The following is a 27673-nucleotide window of genomic DNA, read 5'->3' as shown; positions in this document are numbered from 1 at the left end:
AGCGTGTTTGGAGCATGCACGTGGACTACAGACTTGCTGCAAAAACAGTCACCAGTTCCTTTGTTATTTGGCGTTTTGGTTTCTTAGACCCCTGCATCTATTTTATCTTTATTTATTTTCTTTCCCCGAGCCATGACACAACCAGCGAGAATCAGTTTGAAATGGTGAATGACACCACCGGTTACCACTGTTTTCTGGAGCTGGAGCTAACTGCTGGGCAAAGTCGTTCCGCGCCAGTGTGTGTGCTCTCCCAGCAAATAAACGAGAATGGGTCACGAGTAGAAAATAGTTTATTCAGCGTTTATTCGGTCCTTCCGCAGTTATCCTTATGGACCATCCTCCAAATAGACAACACAATGTTATCCATGTTACTTACACACTGGGGTTTAAGAAACAGCAAAGGGAAAGTGCAACTGACGGATAGTAACATCATGTGCAAAACGTGATCCGACTCTCAAACGCTAACGATCAGTTTATCAGACTATACCACCTCTACAAAGCACTGACGGCGAGGCAGCACGGAGCCCGCTCAGCCAAAACCGAGGCGGGCAGTGCAGGGGCCGGAGGTGCCAGTGACAGGCGGTGCGGAGAGTCAGCGGCCGCCCCGCAGCCAGGGGCACTTCTGGACCACCTCCGGGGGCAGGAGGAGCGGCAGGGACTGCCCGTTCAGCGACACCAGGAGCTGAAGCTGCCCCATGCAGTCCCGCAGCAGCTCCTCCGAGTAGCCGCTGACCCGCAGGTCCAGGGGCCGGCGGTGGCCCAGCAGCCGGTCCGCCAGCCCCAGGCTGCCGGCGGCCAGCAGCGATGGGGCGTACCCGATGAAGGCGTAGTCCGCCAGGCTGAGCTCAGAGATGCCGCCCGCCAGGATCCGGGCGTCCGCTGCCTCCACCGCGTCGGCGCCCTGCGCCTGCAGCCGCACCTGGCTGAAGTGCTCCAGGAAGAAGCTAATGGTCGGCGCCGACAGGTCGAAGCCCAGGCGGAGCAGGACGATGCACTCCAGGTTGCGGAGCTGCTGGACGGTGAAGGCGCCGCAGCACAGGGCGAGAAGCTCCTTTAAGCTTGGGGGGTGCACCTCCACCTGCAAAGGGGAGACAGGAGGAAGGAGCGGGGGAAAAGGATATTGAGTCAGGCCCAGGGCTGGCACCGGAGCCGCTTTGGGTGGCTGAGGAGTGTCGCAGAGACTCCGGCGGCGGGGCAGCCCCACCTACCTGCTTGGAGGCGATGAGCAGTGCCGTCACCCCCAGGAGCTGGAAGCAGTCTGCTGCCACGGGAGTGGTGGCGAGGAAGCGGTCGAGGGTGTTGACGGTTAGGCAGAGCGCCTCGAAGGAGAGCCCGAAGTGCCTGTGCACAGGGATGAGCCAGCTCACCAGCTTGCAGCGCGCCTCCGCCGTCACCTGCGGCATCGGGAGCGGGTCAGGCGGGGCCAGTATCGCGCTACGCCCGCCCGCCTCCTCTCATCGTCCCCGCTGCCCCCCACCTGCGGCTGCCGGGCAAGCGGCTCCCGCGGCTGGAAGCGGCTCTCCAGCCCCTTGCGGGAGCGGTACCAGCTCTCCCCGTAGTCGCGGAAAGCCTGCAGCTCCTGCGGGCTCTCCGCCACCGCCGCCGCCGCCGTCCCCGTCCCCAGACGCCGCCGCCGTGCCGGGAGCCGCGGGCAGCGGCAGGGGGAGCCGCGGGGTTCCCGCCGTTGCGGGGTGCAGCCGCGCCGCCCGCTCGCCGCCGTCACCATGGCGGGGCGGCCCGTGCCGGCTGGGCTGCGGGGAGCGCCGGCGGCCGCGGCTATTTGAGCGGAGGGGCCGGGACCGCCCGCCCCCGGGCAGCCCCCCTCCCGCCTGCAGCGGGGCGGCCGCTTGGCACCGCCGGGAGCGACGTCTCCAAAACAGAAGAGGACCGAGTTACCAACCTCGGGCTCTTCAACGCTTCCCGCCCTGCGGGACGGCTGAGGAGGAGCCGCCGCGGGGCTGCGACCTGCGGGGAACGGCTCCGAGCACGGTGGCTCACTGGAAGGGCATGTAGGGCACTGGGCAAAAGTGCCGCAATACCCGCCTCTGGCGAAGCCTAAACCGAACCCGCTGGAGCTGCTGCATCTTCTCTTTTCATAGAATAGCTTGTGTTGGAAGGAACCATAAAAGCTCGTTTCATTCAAACTCCTCTGCCACGAGCACCTTCCACTAGAACAGGTTGCTCGAAGGCCCACCCAATCTGGTCTTGAACAGTTCCAGTCTGACCTCAACGCTGCAGAGTTCAAATGAGATGAGCTTTATGGTTCCTTTTGACACAAACCGGTCTATGGTTTGGTTATATGAGCCACGGATCAAGTCCACTATAGATGAGGAAAGACTTACAGAAGGAAACAGAAAATCCCTCCCAGGTAGTGACAAGGAAGATGTTAGTGGGAAAAGGAGAGGTTCAAGCAGTCTATTCAACGGTAAGAGAGGAGGGGATGGAAATTCTGCCGAGGACAGCAGGAGCAGTGAATCATCTGCAAGGAGAGGGGGCAGAGAGCAGTAGGACATGCTGTCTTTAAAAAGCATACAACCTGCAGACCGCTGTTGCGACTGCGGTAAGAAAGATCAACTGATACTGGTCTTGTGTCTGACAAATGCCTTGAGAAAAATAACAGAGGTGTTAAGAGATTTATTAAATAAAAAAGGTAATCTACCCAACAGAGCACAGGCACAGGAGTTGTTCACACACTGCAGAAGCAGAGACACTGTAGTCTTTTTCATTTGTGTTTAAGATAACCACACTGCACACCAGCATGACCCATTTCACCTGGTTTGCAGAAAACTTGATCACTCAGGAGCGTGCACTTTCCTAGTTATTATATATATCCCCTTAACAGTAACAGAAAGAAGCAATTTCTTTAAAAATTACAAAGCAGGGCATGCCAGAGGAAGACATAGAACGTGTCTGAATTGAAACCTTACCATACATAAATAGAATGTAACCTTTCTATGCATCACAGTTAAACAAGGGAAAACTCATGGAAAATTAACACTTTCACTATGGTTTAGCCATTTAAAACCAACTTAAACGCAGAAGTCAAATCCAGAAGAAACAGCTGCTTGTCAGTTGGTGAATTACTCAAATGTATTTCTAATTCATGTTTCCAAAGGACACAAATAAAAGACCTCAACTAGAACAAAATCCAGAAAATTGTGCAGGGTCTCCAAGGAATGTAGTTTGCAGGTTTTAATTCCTATGCCTCTGACACGAAAGAAGGATGTGTCTGGGCATACAGATTGCAAAACTGAGGGCTTAACTTCAGTAATAAACTGTTTCACTGCTTCCTTGCATACACGTTGTATACTTTGGAATTAGAAAACAGCACTTCCTAGCTCTTCTAGGAAACTAGGAGAGCCACTAATTTATCACAATTAATAAAAAGATAACATAATCAATTTTTCAGAGTTCATAGGAAAATACGGTTAGGAGAACTTGCCTCTTCCAGAATTGAATGCAGGGTACTATGCCCAAACTGGTTTACTTTCAGCTTATGTTTCTCTCTCAGCCCAGCAGTACCAGTTCTGCTGTCTTACTTCAACTGGATAGCTCATATATTTTGCATTTTCATGTATTTTCTTCAGTGCCCTTTTCTCACATAATTAACATCCACTTTACAAAATCTTTATTTGTCAGATTACAAAAAACTATCTTCCACACTCTTCCTCTGCCTGTACACACAGAGTTCCTACATGATTGCAGTTGTTTAATAGCCACTGCCCTTCTCCCCACCTCCTATCCCCAGTATTCCTCATTTTTGAAACCTGAGATGGTTATCTAAAATTTCAGTTCATATGTGTAAATGGTGTGGACAGGTGTAATATAAGCACATCTGGTTCATTAAGTTATCTGGTTAAAAAACATTGAGTATGAAAGAAATAACAAACACACAAACATTGTGAGCAAGTGGTTAAGAGAGAATGAGAACCAGAATGCTTCAGTCACAGATTGATGATGTGAGAAGAGGCAGAAGATGGGGAGGAGCTGCTGGCAGTACCCCTGTCTAGCTGAGCATTTATTCACAGCAGTCCACATTATCTCCTTAGAGCATCTTCATGTAAACCATACAGAAAAATGTGTAAGATGTATTGCTTTAATGCTGTCAGTTCATCGATCAAAAAAAAAAAATACCACTTAGGAAACCCACATAAGAAAGGTTTGTCTCCCATTTGAACACATCTAACAGAATTCTACTCACTGAGATTCAGGACCCAATCTTTAATCATTACTACAGTCTGCACCACCAGTGATGTTATGATTAGTACATCAAACAAAAAGAATAATTTACCACAGCCATTTTTATATTGGAAAGAAGCTGCTTCCATCATTTGTACTCAGACAAATGGCACCAAATGTATTGAAAAGGCTAAACATATTAACATTTCATTTTTGAAAGTGACATACAGAAAGGTAAGGTCTATGCAAAATCATGCAGTCTTTTCTCATTATGGCTGGTATAAACCACACTAAGCATTTAAATACTTTCAGCTAATGTTGGAGTCCACATTTTCTCCTGCCATTACTGAAGCTCCATTTTGCTATTGATTTCTGTGTTTCAGTTACCACTCTCCATTTTTATCAGTTCTTTGATGATGTGTAAGACCTTGTCATCTAGGAAGAAAACAAAACAAACTGAATAGGAAAAAACAAGCTTAAAAATTGATTCCTAAAACCCAAGAATATCATAAGACAAGTATAGTTCTCAGCAACTTAAAATTACTTTTTTAGGTTACGCAAAACTCTAAAGCAAGACAAGTGCTTCCCCTTTATGAAGCAAGAGGGCAAACAAGTACATCCATAGTACATGATTAGAAAGTTTCCAGAATTATTCAATGACCTAGTCATGGCCATTTCGGTATTTCACAAGAGACTGAGAAAGTTACAGGTTAACTACAGATACATTAGCGTACAGGCGCTTCCTTTCTTCCTCCTACCTACAATATTCTTCTGAACACCTGGTGTTCAGAGTTCAAATTGTGCCTCTCTATTGCTTGCTTCGGGGCCAATATGCAGTTCCCTATCATTAACCTAAATTGTGAGACAACTTGCATAATGCTTAAAATTCATCAATGCCTGAGGTTCACCACTATCTTATTTCTATTTTGAGATGCATACCTCAACTATTACTACATTACTACTTTAAATGATGTTATCAGGGATATCTTTAAAAAAAACCACCAGTTGTGCAGATCATATGTCTGGGGTGAGCTACATAGTACATGTAGGATTAGTAGTAACTTTTTGGACGTCTCTCAAGATAAGGAAATGATACACAAATCACACTAACCCTTACTGCATGAGAATGCAGTGTTCTCATGCTTCCCCGAAGTCGTCAGGTCTATTTAACGAATAGTAATTTCAGCAATTCAGAAACAGAGTTACCTTCAAGTGACATTTTAGGATTTTCAAGCTTCTTCTTTAAAACAGACTCAATGAGAACCCTCAGCTGTTTAAAAATTACCGCTATCTTTACAGGAGCCTATAAAGAACAGAAGACAAGCATTCACATTATTCAGACATTTTACACTAAAACACAGATTATGACCTCACCTATAAATAGAATTTTAAGATACCTACAAACATGATGCATATGCAGAATTTTTAAGCATATGGAGAGTGTACTCATGAAATGACTGGGCTTACATTATGCCCTCTTATCTTTAAGCACTTGTTAGCTGTAATGTCACAGCCTAAAGAACAGCAGCTCAGAATGGTAACTTGGAATATGTTCCCACATACAAGATGAACAACCAGCATATGGTGAAATTATTAATTACCAGTATCCTACTTACTCTAATTGCCTCCCCCCCTCCCCAAGTATTAAAGTACAAATTAATTTATACCTGATATGCAATACCTATACATTACCCTCGAGGACATCTGCCTGGCCTCCTGGAATGCCGCAAGTTCCTCCTGAGGAAGCTGTCACAAACCTCTCCTAAATCTCACTAGGAACTTGGATGACTACACCTGAACCCTCTCCCAGGAATCTTTCATTTTATCGCTCCTTTGCTATTCCAGTCTTTATTTCATCTATGTAGTGCCTATGGTACAGTAACTAGCTATTACGGATAAAGCACAAAATGCAACATATTCTGCTTAGCATCTCAGTAGAAAAATAGAATACTTAGTCAGCCCAGCAACCACACAACCTGTAGCTTCCCAGGGACCATAAAAGTTATCCAACAAACCCACAGGGTAGCTGCTTTTAAAAATTCCATATTCATGATACCCAGTGAATTCAATTAGATGGTCACTTGCCTGCATCAGTAGAGTGCAAAAAACTAAAATATTTTGTAGCTTATGGTCTTCCTCGAGTATAACAGGGCCCACACGGGCACAGAAAGTTGTGACAAAGTAGCTGGCAGGACAGCAAAAGTCAGTGTTGGCTATTTAACAATTTACAGAGAATTTGAGCACATCACCAATTTTTTTTTTTTGCTTAAAAATACACTAAGAAAAATGCAGTTTTCCCATTCACAAATAAAACTTTTTCACCTGAAAGAAAAAAACCCAAACAGAATCAGCAAACAGCCCAAACCCATGCAAATGGGTATTTTCTCCATTTGGATATTTTTCTTTACCAAATAATTCTGTTTGGGCTAAATAATTAGTATTTTAAAGATAACTACGTACTTACATGATTACAAGACTGTAGAAAAGGGTATATAAAATAGCACACTTATGTTTTCAGTATCAGCTCTATGAAACATAGATATAATAGTCTATATTAATTTCCAACACCTTTACTGAAAGAGCACTGACTTTCTTCATGAAGGAACTGATTTGTTGCAAACCATAGATTACAAACCTGTCAAATGAGATTTGCTAAGAGTATAATTTCCTTTAATTCTCTCCTTCCTTATTCCCTCGTCTTCATCCCACATATACAGCTTGTACATCAACTGTGTAATACAAAAACCCATTAAAATCACAAAAGGTAGTTATCACTCCAGCATACCTGAAAATGGATCCAGCCATCAACTGTCAGGAGGCGCTCCCGATGCTGCACTTCTATATCCCCCCCAAAAAGCAAAATGGGAAAGGGGGATATTAAAGTAGTCTCTCTCAAATACACCTTAGCATACCTCACCTGCATATGAACAAACAGAAGCATTAAAAACAAGAAACTTGAAGCCACATAAAATCTGTAACAACATACTTGACTGCTACTTTTAAAAGAAACAAAAATACACTTTTTTCCTTTTAAGATCCAATTAACATAAATCACTGTACACAGAATAACTAAGGGCAATTTGTCTGTCCTAGACCACATGAAATAAGTCACCTCTAAGCAAGTGACAGGCTTATATGATACAAGGACATTAGCTAAAGCCACAGTTTTCTTGTTAAAATTCAAACAGAAAGATAGTGTTAACTTAGTGATGTTCAGAAAAGAGACATCAAAATTAATAAACGTACTGAAATAAAAGGCAGGTAAAACTCCTCTGTTACCTATTTTTCTTAGCAGCAGCTGGTTTGTCCATCTATCTCAATACACACAAATGCATAAACGTAGGCACACAGAGAAACTACTGAGGTCAGCACATGCTACTTCTGAATCTAGAGCCTCTCACAGATAACGATGGAATGGGATGAGGAGTTTCAACCAGAGGAAAGGAAACAAAAAAGTGCATTTTCACAAAGAACTGCAGGCTTTTTTTGTTCCACTGTTCTTAGAACAACGTACCTACTTTAGCTGCTGTCTTGTCCTTACACTACAAGGTTCTTGGAAGCAGAAAATATGTTACACTGGCGTGTCTTACTTAGTATTAGAGGCCCAACTCCATTCTTACACAAATGATCAGCCACACTGATTATTTATTTACCTTTTCCTGGTAAAGGAGCCATCCATATGTCTGTAAGTCTCGGTTTACAGAGGAGGGATGCACTTGTGCTTTACCTTGAGCAGTTTCTACCATACAAGCCAGCTTCTCTGTAATATCCACAGACTTTGTATATATTATTTTTCCTATGTTGTCATACAGTCCGGCAGTCAACACAGCTTTAAGAAGAGCTATTTCATGGAGAGAAACGGATTGACTGGCTCCATTTCCACTCCATCCACATTGTGTTGTAGGTGCTGTGAAGCCTGCTGCTCTGACCACCCTTATGAGTTCTTGCTTCACATCCTGAAATTAATAATGTATTAGTAAAACTCAATCTAAAAAGGAACATACTCCACTCCATCAGCTGACAATGACAACTCCATCCCAAATACTCATGCTCTCCATGAAAATACCCCTACTAGAGATATTCTATGAGAAAACCACTACGAGAAAAACATCGTCTGGAATACAGGATTAGATAGATGTATTATTAGATAGTATTATATATACTGCAATTACTCAGTCTCTCACTTTTGGATGAAAGATCCATTTCTGCTTAGCAGAGCTCACTCACCCAAACTTAAAACAGGAAATATGCCTTATTTAAAAGATTTTCTCACAAAAAATAAAACTTCATTTACATTAAGTTTGTGGCTAATCTGTCAAACTGTTAAAGAGACCTATATCGATATCAAGAGATCAATACAAGAATAACACAATCTAAGCATTTTAATCCATAGGTTTTGATTTTCTGGTGGACATAAAGACTAGCTTCTCCAACAGCAGGGACTACAAAGATGTATACCAACAAAGTGTGCATACCAAAACTCAAATGAAGACACAGCTACCTCGACTGAGGGTGTGCATTTCATCAGTCCCTAGCATTCCACTTGGTTTTGTCTCATCCAAATAGTAACTGTGATGTATCACATCTTTCAAACGGAGTAAGATTTTCAGAGGGAAATTTTAACAGAACTTTAGTGTGCAGAGTACAATTATTTGGTTTACCTCCAGAGTTAACAGGGAAGTCCTGCTGAGGAAATTTCTTCTGCAGTAAGTCATTTCAGCACGATAACCCCCTTCTTGTCGAGCTCTTTTCCACCTAAGGAAAAAATCCTGTCTCACTACAGCAAAAAGAATCACATCAAGAGTATAACGTTATGAAAGTGGTAGTAAGTTAAAAGGCAATACTGTGTTCTGGTTAGCATTTTCCACTCAAAACCAGAAATAAGTGGCATTAATGAAGACAAATGCTGCAGGTCTAAGAGCACTTTGGAGAACATGCCCAGAACATAAATTTGGCAGGTTCTAACAGAAATACACGGTAAATTTTGCTCAAAAATTACACACTCCTGTTAGTCTTGTCAGTTACACAAAATTCAGAAATGGTTTTTGAGACTTGGTCTCAAATTGCCTAAAAATATAAAAAAATTACTTATGCCATTTTATAATATGCACTTCCTCAAATATAAAGTGTCCTGGTCAGCACACCACAAACAGCAAACAAAATACTTTACACACTAAGCAGACACAGTATACCTCTTGTATGTGTGCAAGCACAGTTAAAAGGAGTTAAAGAATAAGGTACTAAGCAAGCTACTCTTTTGTGTTGCAGTATTTGGCAATCTATTGTTGTTCTGAAGAAAAAAGCTTCAGGTGCAACCAATTCAAGATAAGATACTTATGAAGGATTCTTTACAGAACCACATTGCTTAGGTGTTATTTGCATCCAGCCATAAGCACAGGAGAATTATCACTCACCCTAGATAAGCATTGTAGATTGTTATATGGTCTGAAACTGCCATTGCTAGAGATGATTTTGCAAGATCTGCTTCGTCTTTTCGACCAATTGGTGTAGTAAATGGGGATTTTTCTGTCATAACAGCAGCCAGAGTTGCCTGCAATTAGTAAATGACACACCACTTAAAGCATCATTAAGTGTTACTGTGAAAGAAAATTTAAAGCTATTTTATGATAAACCTGTATTCTTATACTAAAATACTCTTATCTTCTACCAAGTCTCAAGGAAAACTTACCACCATAAGAATTTCTACATGCAATTCAGAACTTACATTAAAGACATTGTTGACAGAGTGCCTTATGTAAAAGGCTGGAAAAAAAAAGTTAAATCTCAAAACCCACATGAAAGGGTTTGGCAGATGACAGAGCAATCCCCGATATGTACAGTGAAGGTCAGATTAAACAACTTTAGATTACACCACATTAACACAAGATGCCAAGAGAACAAAGAATTTTAACTTTCAGTTTTCAGCAATTAACATTTCCTCCTAACTTGCAGTGAATTAAGTAGATTAGCTGAAAGTGTAAACCATTCCCCAGTCTTCATATGGCATGTTACTGTATCAATTAGTTCACAATAACTTTACATGAACACGTTCCTGGTCCACAGGCTGTGGGCTAATTCAGGTTGGTGTAACCAACATCACAGGACTTTTTCTGTAGGTGTCATATTCCCTGGGATTGTAACAGACAGAACTGGAGACCAAGTCTCACTATACCCTTGCAAATAGTACCTAGGAGTTTAGAATCACAGAATCATTTAGGTTGGAAAAGACCTTTAAGATCATTGAGTCCAACCATAAAGAACACATAGATTGTTGCCCCCTGTGATGTCCAGCTGCAATCACCTTAGAATAAACACTTTGACTTCTTGCATCATCCCTTCAAAATACCATGTTGCAAGAAACCAAATTTTTGTAAAAAGTTAAGTATTGTTAAGCATTTCTATACTTTTCAGATTTTATTTTACTCACCACAGGATCCAAACAGCCAAATATAGCACCAAATATAAGCATTTTGCCAATCTTTACATTGACAGGAAGGGCTGCAAGGTGCTGGCCCAATGGAGTCAGCTTGGGCTCATTTAACAGACAAGCCCCAATCTTCCTCAATAGGTTCATTGCATTACCAATTACTTGCTGCTGTGGTGGGTCTAATGCTCTGGAAAGAAAATCTTCAGGAGATCCAAGATTGCATTTCTGTGGAATAAATAGGTATGCATTCCAATACAAGAATTTATTACGAAAAATCTTCCTATAGCAGCTACAAAGGAAACCATAAAGCTATGACTGCAATCAAAAGCCTGCATTCCCTCCCCTCTGCATCAGCCTCTCAGTTCCCAGAACACAGACGCTCCCCACGTGAGGTTAACAAAGCTTACCACTGACCAGAGAAGCATGTTATCAATGGTCATAATTAGCAGAAGACTCTCAAACCTGATGCAATGGAGCTCAACCTAGCACTAATTTGCCAGGTTGCCAGTTTTCCTGTGTGTATCCTGCTCACTCAGGACGAGGAGAGAGGAAATGGAATTGCTTCCTTAAACAGAGATCAGTTTGAAGGCTATTTAGATAACTTTCAATTACTCTGAGATAAAGTGGAATAGTATAGTATGCTATTTTTCCTCAGCATTATGCTCTGGATTTTTCAGCAAACCTGTACTGGGTTCCCTCTGCCCTGGTAGGAGAAGCCCCACTAACTAAAATGGATTAGGGCTCTCCTTAGCAAACCTCTCTAGCTAATAAGGTCAGTAACTCCAAGAACCAAAACCACACAATAGTATGAAGGTGTAATTCCCTCACAGGCACATCTAATATTTTTAGCTAACAAGGTCAGTGATTCTAAAACCCAAACCATACCATAATATGAAGGCATAATTCCTCCAAAGGCACACGCAATATTTCTGGAACAGAGTATTCCATGAAACTTTCAAACCTGCAACATCATAGAAAAATATAATCACAGATTGTCTTTAAATTCAACTTAAAAACACAGGTTTCATATGCCCACTCTTTCAAGATGTTCTTTTGAGGGGCAATGGAGGGGTGGCATGTATTTTAATACATGGGTAAACTGTTCATCGTTTGAATTAAGGCAAGTGTGGCAGCTCGCTTTCCACAAGAGTTTTAGGGAAAGTTTTCACTTACAGAGGGAAAAGCAGCTAGACCTTGATTTTCAAAACAAATCCTTAAAACACACAGATCTCAAATTCAAAGTTTTGCCTGTGGCTAAAATGCACGTCATTGATTATTTTAAAATACTTCAACTGAAAGATGCTTCAGACTTTCAGACAAGCAGGAAAAAGTTTATTCCACTGAAGTAACAGAAACTAACTCTGCAGTGCTGTGTAATCTGGTATTTTCCCCTTCTCTCATCTCTAAAGATACCACTTCAAAAACCTGCATATTTTTCTGACAAAAAAAATTCAAAGCTCAGGAAGCAAGCTTGGTGTATATTCGATCCAGCAGATGTTGTTAAAGAATGATCTGCTAAAATTCGTGGGTGCTGCATTTTTTCTTTAATTATGAATTTTTATTTTTTTTTTTTTATATTCTATAGATCCTGAAAGTTAAATTCACTTTTAAAAACAGTGAAACAAAATGACTACTATAACACTTCATTAATACAATATTCAACTTCTGTTTTTTTTTTGGGGGGGGGGGGGTTGGTTGTGTTTTTGGTTGGTTGGTTTTGTTTTGTTTTTTTTTTGGTGGAATTATTTTTTGTTGTTTGGGTATTTTTTCCTGTAAGTTTACTCTTTACAGTTTGCAATAATTAAAGGGAATTTCAACAAGACTTATTTTTGCAGAGAAAAAGAAAAGATATTTTTATCATTTACAAAATCTTGCTAAGTTTACTGTACCTTTCTCTTGTGTACATTCGGAAGCAGAATCCATCTCTGACACGCCCAGCTCTTCCTTGTCGCTGCAGAGCACTAGCTTTGCTAACAAAGGTCTCTTCTAGGGAACTCATCTGACTACTTTCATGATACCTTGAAAATTGCAAAGCAAGTGTCCATTCAGATTTCAGAATTAAAATTTTGATATATACTTAACTTAAATACTGGCATACTGATAACATATCTAAATACAATTTATTTGAAAATAATGGTAGTTTTGAAAACTAAGCATACCTAACCAGGATCTAAACTGGATTTTAGATCCAAGGTTCTTAGTTGTATAACTTTGGATACAATTCACTAAGGGAGGTGTATAAATTGGAAAAAGAAAGAGCTATGTATTATCTTATTTTCCTGGCCATTCAAAGTTATCCTAACACATTCTGTAGGGCTTTTCACATTTTAAATGGACAAATAATAATTTCTAAGAACTGAAATAGTATAAAAAGGGTCTATTTTATTTTGAAACCAGTACTTAATCATGGTTCTCCACATTTATGAGAACTCACTTTATTGTTCTTCACACCGTCTCAAGACCCAAAGATTCATCCCAAACTTGGACCTAAACTGCAAGCCGTTTACTAAGCTCAGCACATTTTTCTTTTTGTCCAGAACTGTACTTCAATAAGGATACCCAAAATTCTTGCAGTACTAACCTCAAATATTTACAGTAATTGCAATATGATTGATGAAAATCAAACTCACCTATTTTCTTTTGTTCTCCCAGTATCAATTACAAAAACAACATCCGGTATCGTAATACCTGTCTCTGCTATATTGGTTGCCAAAACAATCTGAAAAGAAGTAACATACATAAATAACAAACTTATGAAATGTCTGCCTAACAGTTTTCATCCTTTTAATAGGTATTACAGAGTGAGTTTGGTTGAAGCTTTTTACCCATGTTTCCTTAAAAAATTTGTCAGAGCATTAAAAAACTACATAACTTGGAAAATGGTTGTCTTCTTCAATTACTGAAGGATCAAGAGTTAAGGGACTTTGTCTTTTAAAACCCATCAAAATATTAGCTAGTACCTGCCAAAATTGGTCAACTTTTAATTCAACAGTTTGGCAGCAAGTTACTGGTTACCTATAATTAAAATACAGGAAAGCAACAATTAAAGAACTCTTAGAAAAATAGTATGTTTAAAAATTTGCCTGATTACTGTCAAGGCTTCCACAGTATGACAGATTTTATGTGTTACAGAGCACCAAATTAGAACTGTTCTTTTGCAGTGAGAAAACCACAGGAACAACTGGTTGCTGTGTAATCCTGTGTGATTTATTTTAAAACAATTCAGAATTGCACCCACAGTAAGTTTCTCCTTTCAGTGGTGATCTTTGCCTTTCTAAAGGCATCATACCTTTCGAATACCAACAGGAGGTATCGTAAATGCAGCTGCTTGATCTTGAGTTGAAAGAACAGAATGTAAAGCTATCAACCTGTGCCTAGAACAAGAAATTACACTAATAAATATATATTTACTAAATTAAGACACATTAAAAAAATAAGACCAGAACAATGACAACAGTTTGTCATCGAAAAACGATGAAAGCAACAAGAATTAGTAACTTGAAAGATGAAAATTTTGTCTGATTAGGTATAAAAGTCTGATTCAGCATTTGTTACAGTAACAAGAAAACTAACACCACTAGTTTTTAAGTGTTCTCCTCTTGACAGTAATGCAGGAAAAAATACACTACTACTGCAGGTTAATTGACAGAAATAGACCAGAAAAAAAGGGAACTAGATGTCCATAAACCCAAGTTCTTTACATTGTGCTTCAAAGGACTATTACTGAAACTTTGCATAGAACTGTATATACATGAAACTTCCAGCCTGAGTAATAAAAGTCTTCAGAGATGGGACAGCCACAGAGGTTTGTACTTTCCTTCTCTTCAAGACTTTGACATCTCAGTCCATCTATGAATTTTCAGAATTTGACTGGAAATGTGTTTTTTATGCCACCACGTTTCTAACTTTTTGTTACCCACAAAATAAATTTCAAAACTATCTGTCACTACAACACTATGCCTTTTCGTCTTGGTAGATTATATTCTCTGGATCTATACTCAGGAAGTAGCCACTTCCATGTAAACAGTAAGCCAGAGAAAGCTATGTCCCAGATATGGCAGCTTCTGTACTCTAAGAAGTGGAAAAGAAGTAGTCCAGTGCTTTGTGATTAAGCAAGCAGTTGAAAAATAAAATCAGAAGAAAAAAGTTACTATGCATTCGTAAGCATCTATCATTTCTGCTTGTATAATTTTTAGATAAAATTATAGCACAAACAGCCCTGAGGTATAACTGTTTCTCCTCTCAAGAACAGCAGACCTCAAAACACAAACATATTGATTAAGTTAAGCTATTAACAGTATAGAATGTATCTGTATTACCTGTCACGCAAGTTAAATCTTCTGTCAGTTGAAATGAGATCATACAGCTGCTGAATGTGGGCAAGGCCTGGTAAAAAGATCAGCACAGCACCCTCAATGTTCTTGAACTGGGGACTTCTGTCTGGAAAGTTACAGTGCAGGCACATAGTTAAAACAAACATGCATTTGCAAATAGTTTCCCTGGAAAAGAGGAACTAATTCTGGTCCCTGTGGTAAATGCTTTTTAGGATGTTCCATGTAAGACTGGGGTAAAGTACTTCATTATCAGTAGAAAGCACTGGAAAGTAATTCCAAAGGACAGCCCCAAGAATAAAAACTTCTTAAGTAGACTGTACCCAAGTATGCAAGCAACTCCAAAATGAGTTCAAGGTTGATCTTGTAAGGGTTCATATAGAAGATAGCCTGCTGTGTACGACTGCTATACTTTGCATAGTAAGGAGCCAAATCGATACCAGATCCAGACTGGATTGGGACATACTCCTAAAAAATAAAAGCAGTGAAAAAAAAAATCATATTCTGTGTTTTAGAAAGTAAGGGAACAGAGGTCAAACTGTCATTCATTTAACTTTAGGTTTCTCAAAACAGAGATTGAGACAAGAGACATTTGATTAACTTCCCACCAAAACCAGTGTGAGTTAGATTAAATCCCATCTACATAACCCAGGTATAAGTATCTACTGCAGTTAGACAACATTCCAGATTTAAAAAATAAACAAAAAATTAAAGTCTGTCCAAGAAGTGCTGTACGTACAGTCTGTTTTGCAAATGAAAACAGTTCCCAGAACCATACGTGGCATCCAATTGGCATCAGTTCAAAATGGGATTAACAGTGTGGCTAGTACTCTTTCAGAACTCCTATTATGGGATATAGGAAACCAGTCTCCCCTTTCTCCTCTCCCTCACCTTTCTCAACTAATGGTTGCAATAAAAGTTAATAGTTACTTAGGTGGTAATTCCTGCCATGTTTTGGAGCAGAAAGAAAGGGAAAGGAAGGAAGAATTAGGAGAACATGCAAGCATTTAAATTGTCTATAAATACCTTACAGACACATACTCAGCATTAGGCTTCTATGCCTAATGACCCTATTGTAAATTATCTCATCATTAACACGCTTACAGAAGTTTGCCATCACATATCCTTCCGTACTGAAGGCTCAACTGAAATAAACTACAAAGATTGAGAAGCACTCAGAAAAGCACTTGGGCTTCAACTAAAGGACACTGTTGTGATGTGTAGGGTAGCTACCACCATAGGAGGAGAAAAAGGAAAAAAAAAAATAAATAGAAAAGTCAGCAGAGCACATGAGAACATATTTTTCAACCTATGTATTGATGTCTGACTATGCCAAGCTAAATGGTCCTGCATACATTTTGAGAGAGCAAGTCCGAGCAGACAGGTAGATAAACAGCCTATATCAGATGGCATTTCTATAAAATTCCCTTTACAAATTTTGATCCAAAAGCACACACAGCTATCACTACAGAGTTTCTACAATATTAACCACAGCCTCATAAACAGGAAAACCTCTATGCAATAATCTCATGCCAAACTGGAGGATTTTGGGAGTTTTTCCAGCTAAGAAGGACATGGCCTTGTCTCTTTTGGTCTTAGGTTCACTACTTAGCAGAACTACCTGGGAGAAAAATGTTACGTGCTTTCCCCTATAGCTGCTGCTTATAGATGTAGAGCTAGGAATCTGTACAAGAGAACTCAATGTCAAATACAGCAAAATCAAGATGACTATAAAGGAGCTGTAAAAGCTAACATCAGGGTGTAGTGTTAATAAATATATGTTTTCCATTATAGGACTGCCATTGTGTTTATCAACTGAAAGAATATTTGCTACTATACAACCCAATCACATTTAATAAAAAGAAAACGATAAAATAATTAAAAATACCAAAATTTCCAATCCAAAACTAGAAACAGCTATTTTACCTGATACTTTGTGGTGCCTCCTCCTTTGCTAGTAACATTTATTGTTACTTCTTCCTCCTCCTCCAAGAACTTCTGACAATATTCAGAGTCTTTCTCCAGGACATAGCCCGTTGCTTCAATTACATCTTCAACATGGAAAATCTTTGGTAAAAATTCACAGAAGAAATACAAGGCATGTTAAAAACTAATCAGCAACTTTTTCTTTTCCTTTGTTTTTTCCTAAGCTTACATACATGTCATTCCCTTCTCTTTTAATGTTGTAATAGCTCCTGTAAATTTCAACTTAAACTTTCGTACAATTTCTGAAAAACTAAACTTAGACCTGCTACGAGCTTGTTAATGCCGCTCCACGTGATCACGAACATTACCTTTACCACAGCCTGTAAAACATGCATGAGAAACGTGTGTAAGAGTATAATGACAGTTGCATGGCAGTGGGGGAATTCTTTAGTGCTTCCCTTTCTATGTAGATTGAACAGAGAAAAATCTTGTCACTGATGGACTGATTTAAATCAATAATCCATCAGCAAGAACAGTACAACTCTAATTCAAAGCACTGAAGCTATTTTGTATTTTCGAAAAAGAAAAGAGTTACAAGCCCTCGAAACATATGTTTAAGATATGTATTTTTGGTTAGAAAAAAGTGATGTAGGTGTATTTTCTATAGACACCAAACAGACACACACTGTGTATGTGTCTACAAAGTGTCTTGCATAATCAAAGAAATATTTATGTACCTCAACAGGGTAACTCCTCCCTGAGATCCTTAAAATGGGACAGTGTGAGAAATAGCTGGAAAACTTCTCACTATCTACAGTAGCACTCATTAAAATCAGATGCAGGTCTGACCGCTTATGCAGTATCTCCTTCAGAATAACTAGCAAGAAATCAGACTGGACACTTCTTTCATGTACCTATAATTGGAAAAACATATCTATAGTAAGGGTTTAGTACAACTCAAGACCAATAATAGCTATAGCTTGTGAAGACTAGTAACAGCTGATAACCTCATCTACAATAACATGAGATATACTTGAAAGAAGACCATCTTCTTGAAGTTTCCGAAGCAGGACGCCTGTTGTACAGTACAGTAGTCTGGTGGCTTCTCCTGTTCTGGATTCCATACGAATTTGATATCCGCACAGGGAATTCTTAAAAAAGACATTAAAATGATTAATAACTTAAACAATTGTATACAAGCTAGAAATATTAAAAATTAAGTGAAACTTAAGCACTGTTAGATTCAGATAGTGCACAAGCTGGTAATTATACAGTACAGTAACTACCATACTGTTCTTTCATACACACACTTTCCTCTGTTAAGAAAGGGAAAATACACTGGAATCTACAACTAAGTTTCTCCAAAGTAGCAAAGAGCTGGTAAACTCAGGGTTCCTTTCAGGTTTCTCATCAGTTCTCAAAAATATTTCTGCAGTAATACTAATAAAAAAAATAACTGCCATAAAACACACAGAATGCTTTTGTCTTCAAATAACAAAATAACTGATGTTGAAAAGTGCCCTCTCAAAGCAGAGTTTCACTCAAACCTAGACTGGATTTCTCAGTCTTAGTTTGGGCAGTTTCCTCCATCCCTAATGACAGGGATGCCAGAGTCTCTGGGCAATCTGCCCCCCTATTTGACCACTTCTTGCTCTTAATCACCCTCTAAAGATCTCAGAAATTATACATTGATAGCCAGAGGTTCACAGGTGACAATTTGGAAAGAAACAGCTCACACAGAAAAAGCCCTTTTCAAGAGAAAATAACATCTAATTATTTAGAAACAATGTTTTCACTTCCTACCAACAACCCAGTGCCCTGGTTTTGATGAAGGCTAGACAAAAGAATTCAAACACATCTTACCTTTCCTCCTGGTCCTGATTCACAGCCTAGCTCTTCACATACCCTGGTTGCCAGACTCACTGCTGAGATTCTTCGGGGTTGTGTGCAAACAATATTACATTTATTTGATCCTTCATCTAGCAACAAGTCTTCTAACAAGAAATGAGGCACCTGTGTACTCTTCCCACTGCCTGTTTCACCAGCCACAACAACCACTCTATGTTTTTTAAGAGTTTCTACAATGGAGTATTTGTGCTTAAACACAGGTAACTCCTGCCTCTCTGTCAGAAGCCTCTGGTATCTGGAAGAACTTTGTAGCTTTTTGAACAAAATCCTTGAAGGTTCCAAATTATCTGTGTCTGAGGTCTCAAGGGAGAGACTGCTAAAGTCCTCCTCAGAAACCAGGTTTTCCCAGGAATCTTCAGGACCCTCAGATACTTTTGGTTGGTTTTCAGATTGTAGTTGCTGTTGTTGTTTGAGTTTGTTTAATAATCTAGCAATAAAGTTATCACGAGGTTTGTTCGTTTCTATCTTGTTTTCTTCTTCCTTTTTCTTTTCAATATCTCTCCATTCTAGCCAGACATCTCGGTAGGTGGGAGGCAGTAACTGATGAACTGACTTAAGATGGAAAAAGTAGGAAATAAAATATTACTTTATACACTACTTAGCAGTGTCACTAACGCTTTATGTATAAACTCCAGCAGCAAAACATATGACAGAACCTGAAGAATACTAACTACAGAAACTATGAAAATAGTGATATAAATATCAATGACACACTTTTTATTTTCAGCTGGCTTACATTCTTTACATCACCAAAAGAACAGTTTTACTATCAAAAAATCTCCTCCTGTATGCCACAACACATACGCATGATTGTGGGTAAAAGTAGATGAACATAAAGTACAAGCAAAGAGTTTAATGGTAAACACTTTTTTTTAGAACATAAACCACTTTTTTTAGAACATAAAACATAAAAACAGGTAAGACTGTTTTTAGAACATAATTACAGATACTTTAACAAAAAAATGCAGAAACAAATTACAGGCTAAGAAGAATAATATTCGCAAAAATCTTACTTGTCCTTTGGTTAAATGATAGAGTGCCAAAGTAGAAGCTAGATGTTGTGCCTGCATACTATCTTCTGTTACAATTGTAGGACACATTGCCATTACATCATCTGAAGATTTGATGATCCTGACCCTTGAAAGACAAATTCACACAGGCATTTCTCTTAATTTGTTACCTATATAAATAGCACATGCATTAATGTTTTTGTTTAAAACAGTGAAATTCAAATAGAAAAACTAGGTAAAATAAACTTATTGTTACTCAATAATATTTCATAAACAGAGAGAGCCAATAAACTTTGAGCTGCAGAAAATTTTCAGCAGCAGATTCCAGCAGTGAATTTGTGATTTCTTTTTTCTCTTAAGAAATGTCTCCACTTTCTTCAGAGCAGAAGTATTTATGCACATGCAGGTCACTATTAAGATTAGTTGCTTTGGAAGGACTAAATATTTATTTGTGTGCTTGTAACTACTTAGCATGAATTGAGATGACAGTTTATGATCTACTGAGATGCAAACATCTGTTTTAACAGATATATGCCAGTCAGACCAGCAGCCAGATTTGTATTTTCAAAGGCATATTATATTAATAGCTTTTAACTTGAGCAAGACTACAGGTTCTTTTAACTTGGCTTGTTCAAGAAGCATTAGTCATTTGTAATGCCACATACACTTATTTGCGTAGGATAATATTCTACTTTATACCACCGCATTATAGATTAATTTTCTGAAAGAAATTTTAAAATTACTGTTACTGCACTGCTTTGATTACTAACTTACAGTAACTTTCAAGCAAATTTCTATCTTCCACCTTAAACAATCACTAAGGGGTTTTGGTATTCATATGCTTGGAACATACAATTTAATATATTACTTTGAGTAAGAATGCCAGAAGTTAGTTGTCCAAGTTTGTCTTGCAGGTTTGCCCCAGAACCTTTCATTCAGAATTAAAAACTAATCCCATCTCTATGGCATCGTTCACTAGCCTTTTATTTTTATGGTAGTGTTCAGTCTAACCATTACTTTTACAGAACTATAGAGAGTGAAATACCTCCCTGCTGGACTAAAACGAAACAAAATGAGATTTGGTTAAAACACACTATTATTCATACGAATCTGGATCAAGATGACCAGACTGTTATTTTTAAATGAACTAAAAGCAAAATGTGAAGTTTATAGGAAATACATACCTACATTTCCAGTATTTTCCAACTGGAATCTTTTCAAAAGTAGGATTTGGGCTCTTAGGAAAATTCTTCCTGCACCAGTCAATCAAAAATTGTTTTGGAGATTTACCAGTCCAGCTTCGAGCACTATAATCGAAATTTCTTATATCTAGTGGTTCTTTCTTTTTCACTACAAGAGCAAAAAGACACATTTTAAATCTCCTAGAATTTATTTTACCTTCCTCTGATAGCCAAGAAAGTATTTCCCTCAAACATATTTTATTAGAAGAGCAGTATTTTCTGAAATGTTCAACAGAAATACAGGTACTGCTGTAACACAGATATTCCTGCTTGTCCCACAAAAGAATCTAGTAGGAAATAAATCACAGTATCTTGTTTGCCTTCTTTGATAGCCCAATAATTTAAGAATTCTAGTGAAAGTTTGGTCATCAGAAAATAATCTAACAGTTTAAAGTTTGCGATGAAAACAGAGTAAAAAGATGGAGTGAATATGGAAAGAGTAACTAGCCCTACAATTATAAAAAAAGGATTAAAAATAAGGCTTTTAGACATGACAATATGGCAAAAATAGCTATATACATCATCTGATAAAACAAATACAGAGCCTTTAAAGCCAGCTCAGTCAGTGAGGTAGTCCACCTGCCTCTCCCACAATCAGAGCTTGATGATGCAGCACTGCCATAAAATACGTACTAGAAAAATAAAAACTAGTACTGGAAATCTGTGGTACACTTAAAGCTTGTACTGAACGATTACCAACACACCTTTACCTTCCTTCACAGCACCATCAGGTTTTTCAAGCAAGCTCAAATTCAAAGTGGTTTCTTGAGGCTGAGGCGAGGGAGTTTTTTTCTTTTCATTTTGTTGTTGGGTTGAAACCTTTATAGCTGGATTAAATACCGGATGTTCCTCAAGTACTGCCATTTCTGTCAGAGAGAGAATACAACTTAAACCCACAGTTGCTTAGCATTTGTTCTTTGAAATCAAAAGATCAATTATGAAATTGACATATATATATATAATGATATCAATTCATGCCGAGTACCCAAAACCAGAAATATTTAAACATTACTTTTTAGAATTTGACCCGCATGGAAAGGACAGATTCAGGAAAGTCCCCAACTCACACAGTGGCATGAAAGATGATTAAATCTGTTCAATCTGACTCAGAAATTTACTGGCCTAATAAATACACAGGTCACAAAGAAAAACACAGATAATTTGCATAGCTCTACCTTGCTGAATTCTTCTTATTTTCTCTTGCATTACCTTCTGACCTTGCTTGTCCTTATCTTGCTTGGAGACGCTTGCTTGTTCTTTTGCTTCTGAAAGCTTAACAGCCAGCTGTACATACCTTTCATTCTATTTAAAAAAATTACTGATTATAAGTTGAATATTGTATGCCTGTCACTTTTAATCAACTTCATAATAAAGTGGAAGTTTTGTACTTTATACCAAACTTACAAAAGGAGGAACTATTAGTTTTTATGGAACTAGCAGCCCAAACCTCTCAGAATTTGATAGTCAGTTGCCTAATGAAGGTATGAAGGTATATTTCAGGAATTCTTCCTTTCCAGCACAATGCATTCAGTATTTTGAACACAGTATAAAATGACAAACCCAAACAAAACAAAACAAAAAAAACACCCAAACCCCCTCCCCCCCCAAAAAAAAAAAAAAGCCAACAAAAAATCCCAAACCAAAGCAGGAAAGGAAAAAAAACTTAGGAAAGTAGAGGTTTCAACATTTTTCCCTTTGGTAGCCCATAAAAGTATATATATGTAAAAAAAAAGTATATCATGTAAAAAAAAGTAATAAATCCCCCAATTTTAGCAAATAGATCCACTACTTGCAGATGTATCAGATATACCAGGTTTTTAAAGACTTCCATGAAAAGACTTCTTACTGGGTCAAACTTCTCTTCATCTGTCTCTTTCACAGACTCACTGTTCTCTTCATCACTCTGTTGCCTGGCATATTGCAAAATCCATTCCTTCATACTCACTTCTTTTGCTTTGCTCACATTCGTCTCCTAAGACGAGTAGTAGGTAAAATCACCAATGCTTTTCACCAACACTATTGAGGAAGTATCGCTTAAAACTACATAGAAAAACTAAGTTTTTTACACAAAAAACTTATAGCAAACTTTCCAAAGAGGATAAACATCTCACGATATACTTCCATACATTGAATAATTATAACTGAATGTAAGAAAAACTTTTGCAAGAAATATTTTCAATTTCTAGGTTTGCACAATAACCACAGAAATCAAACCACTGCAAGTATAGAGGCAAACTTAAGTTTGTAAAGAAGGCCATCTGTCGAAAAACAGAATGAACCCATTCCAGGAGAAAATGGAAGTATAATTGACCACAAAAATGAAATATGAAGAGCCTTCTAGACTTCACATGAAAAAAGGTACCCCCAAATTACTATTTCACTGAAGTGAGAATAATGTGAGTGACAATTATTATGCATACCATATTTTTTAGAAGTTTTTATATCAGTGTAGGAAGTCCATGTAAATTCTGTATTTTAGAAAACTTTGACCTCTCTTCCCTGTAGTAAATATAAATGAATTTCTCAGATTACCTTAGTTCCAGGGCCATTTTCTTTCTTTTTGGTATCTACTATGTGAGGCGGACGTTCACGTTGTGACACAGGAGAACAAAATTTTGCTCTCGGTTTCTGTTGTTGTTCTTCAAACTGCTGGCTAAAACCTTCAGGCAAGGCATCTTCAAAATAAAAAAAAAAACTCATTTCACAGAATATGCCAATAATAATTCCCGAAAACTTTATAAAGTGTGTTGGGACCCAACTAGAAAAACAAACAAAACCAGCATGCCTGAAATATAATCAGGCTTTAGCATTTAGATAAACCAGCATTTGTTTGCCGGACTTCCATAGAATTCTAAGATTAGGAATGACAGGTCTACAAGACTCCATACACTAAAAAACCAAACCAAACCAAATAAAATCCCAGAACCAGTCACCAGCACGTACAGTAAAGAAACTATGATGAATACAGGTCTTAGTGAAACAATATATTCAATTACTATTATAAAGCATTCCTATGCTAGGGCAGGTCTGTTACTCTTCTGTTAAAAAACCTAACCAACTCCCTGTCACCATACTTACCATCAGGAAGGTTTAAACAGAGCCAGTCAAGAGCAGAGTGAAGATCACCACCATATAAAAGTGTATTTTTCATTGCCTCTTCAATATGCTCAGTCTTAAAAGAGAATCTTTGTAAAGCCATGTATACATCCTAGAATCAGAAAATACTAGGATTTAATCCAGAAATCTAATACAGGCTTGTAAACTCCTATTTTCTACATATCAGGTAACTGGCATTAAACTGAAGTAAACAGCGTAAGTTAATGTATCAGAACGCAGAGCAGAAAATCCTGTTTTGCATACAGAGCTTGTAATATTCTTATTGGAAATATGTATTCATATGTCTACATTCCAGCCTATGTACAGAATGCATTTTCTAGTTAGGAAAATAAACATACAATTTTCCAGCCATATGGAACAGAAAACCGTAAGAAACCTAAAACACTCATATTAAGCTCTTCCCTGATTAACACTCAGATTTTAGTTACTGAATACATAAAGACTTATCTCACTTATGATCATACTTATGAATTCCAGTCACTAATCATTATTGTAACTACTGGAAAGCATGCTTCACAGGCTTTTACCACATGCAGAAGTGTAGTACGACACAACACAAGTGAAGAAAAAGAAACTGTTTATTCTAAATGAACAACGGTCAGGGAACACCACTTTAAACTCTACCTGTAATTTCTTAGCAGTAAGTCTCCTGGAAATCATTCCTTTGTCATCATTTTGTTTTTTATGGTCATTGATTAAATCAATAATCCTTTTCTCCAAGTTACCATTTATCATCACCTGCACAGAGAAAATTAATTGATACAAAGCAAAACATTACAAGTTTTTAATCACATAATCAATGCTCTTCATGGCTAAGGAAATAAGAATGCAGAACTCTCTCTGCAATTCAAATCCCAACTTTTACAGCTTTCTGTAAGTGCAGTAAGTATTTCTCATGAAAGAGGCACTTTTTCTTCTTTTTACTTTTGCAAGCTATGCACTTTTACTCAAAATAAAAGAATTAATTCTTTATCGCAGAGAAGACCTATCTACCTCTTCAAGAAAACTTAGTATGTCATGGGAAATACTGTAAGAAAATTAAAAAGAAATGTAGTGGAAAGAAAAAGGCCATTCTCTTCTACTTATAAAAGCCAGTATAAAATAACTTGATCATCAAGATACACCTGTGCTACTCTCTTTTTCTATCTCTCTTTTGAGGTTGTTGAATAAAACCTGTATTCTTCCTCTGACAGGAAGAAGAATCTGTATGCACAGTAAACACCCAGACGTAACTCTTAATAGTCCTGCATGCAATGTATCATTCACTACTTAACATAGATGTTCTTCTGCCCTTAATTTACCCTGTTTCTTAAAGCACACTCAAAATCCCAAACATATCAAGCTCAAATCAATGTCTAATACACAAATTTAGTTTATCTTCATAACATAATACTGAAAAACAGTTGAAGACATATTTACTCAGCTAAATGGGTACTATGAAAACCAAACTTACTTTATCTAAAGAAGATACTTACCTTAAGAACAGATTTATCTAGATTGGCAGCAGCACTGGAATCTGTTGTTGAACTGAAACTGTAAGTTTTTGGACCTGCAAATTGCAAATAAGCATAAACTACACAAGTGGAACACAGAAAACACTATTTACAGTATGTAAAGCAGAGCGGCATAACGCAGGTTAGTGCAAACAAATCTTACACTAGTTTGACAGAAATGTGCAGATGCATAGCAAAAATAATCAACTGTACAGAAAAGCTCTTAAACAAGGAATGACAAAGAAGAGTATCGCTCTGAGACAAAATTTAAAATCCTAAGTGGCACAATGAGAGGAAACAGGATTGACTGCTCACTCTTATTACTGGAATATGAGTGCCAAATGGGTAAGCTAATTGCAGGTTCAAAACAATACTATTGAGATTTTTGCTCTGATTGTTTAGGTTTGGTTGTGGTTTGGTTTTTTTTTTTTTTTTTAATTACAACGTGCATAGCTAAACTCTTTTCCACTAACCCTGTGAATATAGGACATTTACTGAGGTCCGGAAAGACAGAACAGTTTTATAGTACAGAAATCAATTTGGAAAGGCATTGAAAAAACATTGCTTCTAGCTCAGGAAGACTCTAAGCCGTAACTGGTGGAGAATGGAAAAGTACCCTACAGCAGTATCACTGTATGTCTGACCTGTTCTTACCTGGGTACCTGCTTTTGGACCCTATCTAGGAAAGGGCACTGGGTTACAGAGGCTTTTGGTCTGTTCTGATATGCTTACTCTTAAAAAACTTCTCCTTTAATCAGAAATTGTCAGAAAAAATACTAATTCACAAAGCTATTTATTGGCATTAGAATGATAGCTGAATCTATCAGCTTGCTGATGGATTCTATCCTTTTCAGAACACACATACTGTTTCTTGTACTGCACAAGGTATAAAGAAACCAAGCAACCTCACAGCTTTCACCATCCTTCGAGGCTGTGTGCCATTACAGAGGGAGCAGTGCTGCGCTGCAGGAGGCACAGCTACCTCCCTACTTCTCAGCCACCTCTTTTCTTGTCCGCCTGCCGGCAGGCAGGTTGGACAGGTCATTTGTTCTGGCTGCCTGCAGAGAAGCTCCCGGACCCTCATTTACTAGATCAAGACAGCAAGTGGAATGTACTGGTTTCAGCTGTAAAAGTTATTTTACTCCTTCCCAGTAGCTGGCACAGTGCTGTGTTTTGGCTATAGTCTGGGAACAATGCTTATAACACACCAATGTTTTAGCTGTTGCTCACTGGCGCTTACTCTGAACAAGAACTTTTCGGTTTCCTGTGCTCTGCCAGTGAGGAAAGGCACAAGAAACCGGGAGGGAGAAGAGAAAGAACACCTGACCCAAAGTACCCCAAATCCACATTACGTTGGTTTTGGGCATACACAGAATGAAGCTCCGTAAGAAAGGCTCACTATTAGTAAAGTGCCACACCAATACTTGCCCCAAAAGAGCTACCAACAGTCTAATGATTTCTTGTAACTGACTCAACACGCCCAAACCAACAAGGCTCACCTGCTCAGGGACGCCCCAGAAAGTGAGCCGGCCTAAAGCCTGTGTCAGAAGGGTTTAAGTCACCAGAGCAGATGAGCATGAGGCGGCCGCGACCCTTCTCGACACTCATTAACGCCCAGATTTAGCACGCCTCCCCCCGCAACACCTAGGCAGGCAAGCCACGCCCCCCGGGGCTCTCCTGACAAAGCAGCCCCTCCGAGCGCTCCCAGCCAGCCGGGGCACCCCTCAGCCGCCTGGACTCCTCCTCCCCCAGACTCAGCCACTCCCAGGGCTGCCCAGCCGGGGCCGCATCTTGCCGTGGGCCTGGTACCTTGCTTGACACGCGGCTCCTTGGAGGCGGGCGGCGGCCGCGGCACCGCTCTGGTGCTCGCCTCGGTAGCAGCGCCAGCAGCGGCGCCAGCTTCAGCAGCAGCTCGAGCGCGGGCAGCCGCGGTGGCGGAAGAGGCGGTGCGAGCCGCACTCCCCACACGCGACTTCTTGTTACGGCCGCCCATGACACCCCCTACTCACACCGGAACCGCGCACACCCCTACATCCGGACG

At 39.2% G+C, this 27673-nt stretch overlaps 2 protein-coding genes across 6 annotated transcripts; both read right to left on the bottom strand.

Annotated features, from left to right (window-relative positions):
- Positions 1-274: 274 nt before the first annotated feature.
- Positions 275-1726, bottom strand: CCNO (cyclin O). Its single transcript, XM_062604313.1, has 3 exons — positions 1478-1726; positions 1209-1394; positions 275-1078 (listed from the first exon to the last, which is right to left on the bottom strand). The coding sequence occupies exons 1-3, from the start codon at positions 1724-1726 to the stop codon at positions 593-595; spliced, it is 921 nt and encodes a 306-aa protein (XP_062460297.1). The 3' UTR covers positions 275-592.
- Positions 1727-4082: 2356 nt separating this feature from the next.
- DHX29 (DExH-box helicase 29) lies at positions 4083-27673 on the bottom strand. Of its 5 annotated transcripts, none has more exons than XM_062604294.1 (27): positions 27442-27673; positions 25615-25688; positions 24764-24877; positions 24101-24230; positions 23550-23697; positions 22869-22989; positions 22198-22324; positions 21727-21888; positions 20966-21131; positions 19785-19908; positions 18727-19323; positions 17871-18014; positions 17601-17777; positions 16864-17004; positions 15261-15405; positions 14926-15046; positions 13896-13980; positions 13237-13325; positions 12496-12624; positions 11492-11567; positions 10607-10831; positions 9594-9730; positions 8841-8934; positions 7833-8135; positions 6965-7096; positions 5386-5482; positions 4083-4614 (listed from the first exon to the last, which is right to left on the bottom strand). In XM_062604294.1, the coding sequence occupies exons 1-27, from the start codon at positions 27623-27625 to the stop codon at positions 4559-4561; spliced, it is 4098 nt and encodes a 1365-aa protein (XP_062460278.1). In that variant the 5' UTR covers positions 27626-27673; the 3' UTR covers positions 4083-4558. The 5 variants fall into 5 exon arrangements, with proteins under 5 accessions (XP_062460278.1, XP_062460279.1, XP_062460277.1 ...); XM_062604295.1 differs by having other exon boundaries at positions 22198-22294; positions 22869-22994; positions 23555-23697; XM_062604293.1 differs by having other exon boundaries at positions 22869-22994; positions 23555-23697; positions 27442-27672.

Source organism: Pezoporus occidentalis, unplaced genomic scaffold, assembly GCF_034315485.1.
Source record: "Pezoporus occidentalis ecotype Australia unplaced genomic scaffold, CSIRO_AGI_Poc_V1 ctg85, whole genome shotgun sequence".
NCBI classification, from domain to species: domain Eukaryota; kingdom Metazoa; phylum Chordata; class Aves; order Psittaciformes; family Psittacidae; genus Pezoporus; species Pezoporus occidentalis.
Note: the sequence above shows the minus strand (reverse complement) of the source record. Positions and strands in the feature narration are given on the sequence as shown.

Bases quoted from the DNA above. Each gene is read 5' to 3' on its own strand.
- CCNO (XM_062604313.1), bottom strand. From the start codon at position 1,726: ATGGTGACGGCGGCGAGCGGGCGGCGCGGCTGCACCCCGCAACGGCGG. The intron at 1,395-1,477 runs GTGGGGGGCAGC...CCGATGCCGCAG, and splicing joins CGCTTGCCCGGCAGCCGCAG to GTGACGGCGGAGGCGCGCTG. The intron at 1,079-1,208 runs GTAGGTGGGGCT...TCCCCTTTGCAG, and splicing joins TGCTCATCGCCTCCAAGCAG to GTGGAGGTGCACCCCCCAAG.
- DHX29 (XM_062604294.1), bottom strand. From the start codon at position 27,625: ATGGGCGGCCGTAACAAGAAGTCGCGTGTGGGGAGTGCGGCTCGCACC. The intron at 18,015-18,726 runs GTAAGATGTGTT...GTCTTTTTTAAG, and splicing joins AATCAGGACCAGGAGGAAAG to AATTCCCTGTGCGGATATCA. The intron at 7,097-7,832 runs GTAAATAAATAA...GTTCATATGCAG, and splicing joins GGCTCCTTTACCAGGAAAAG to GTGAGGTATGCTAAGGTGTA.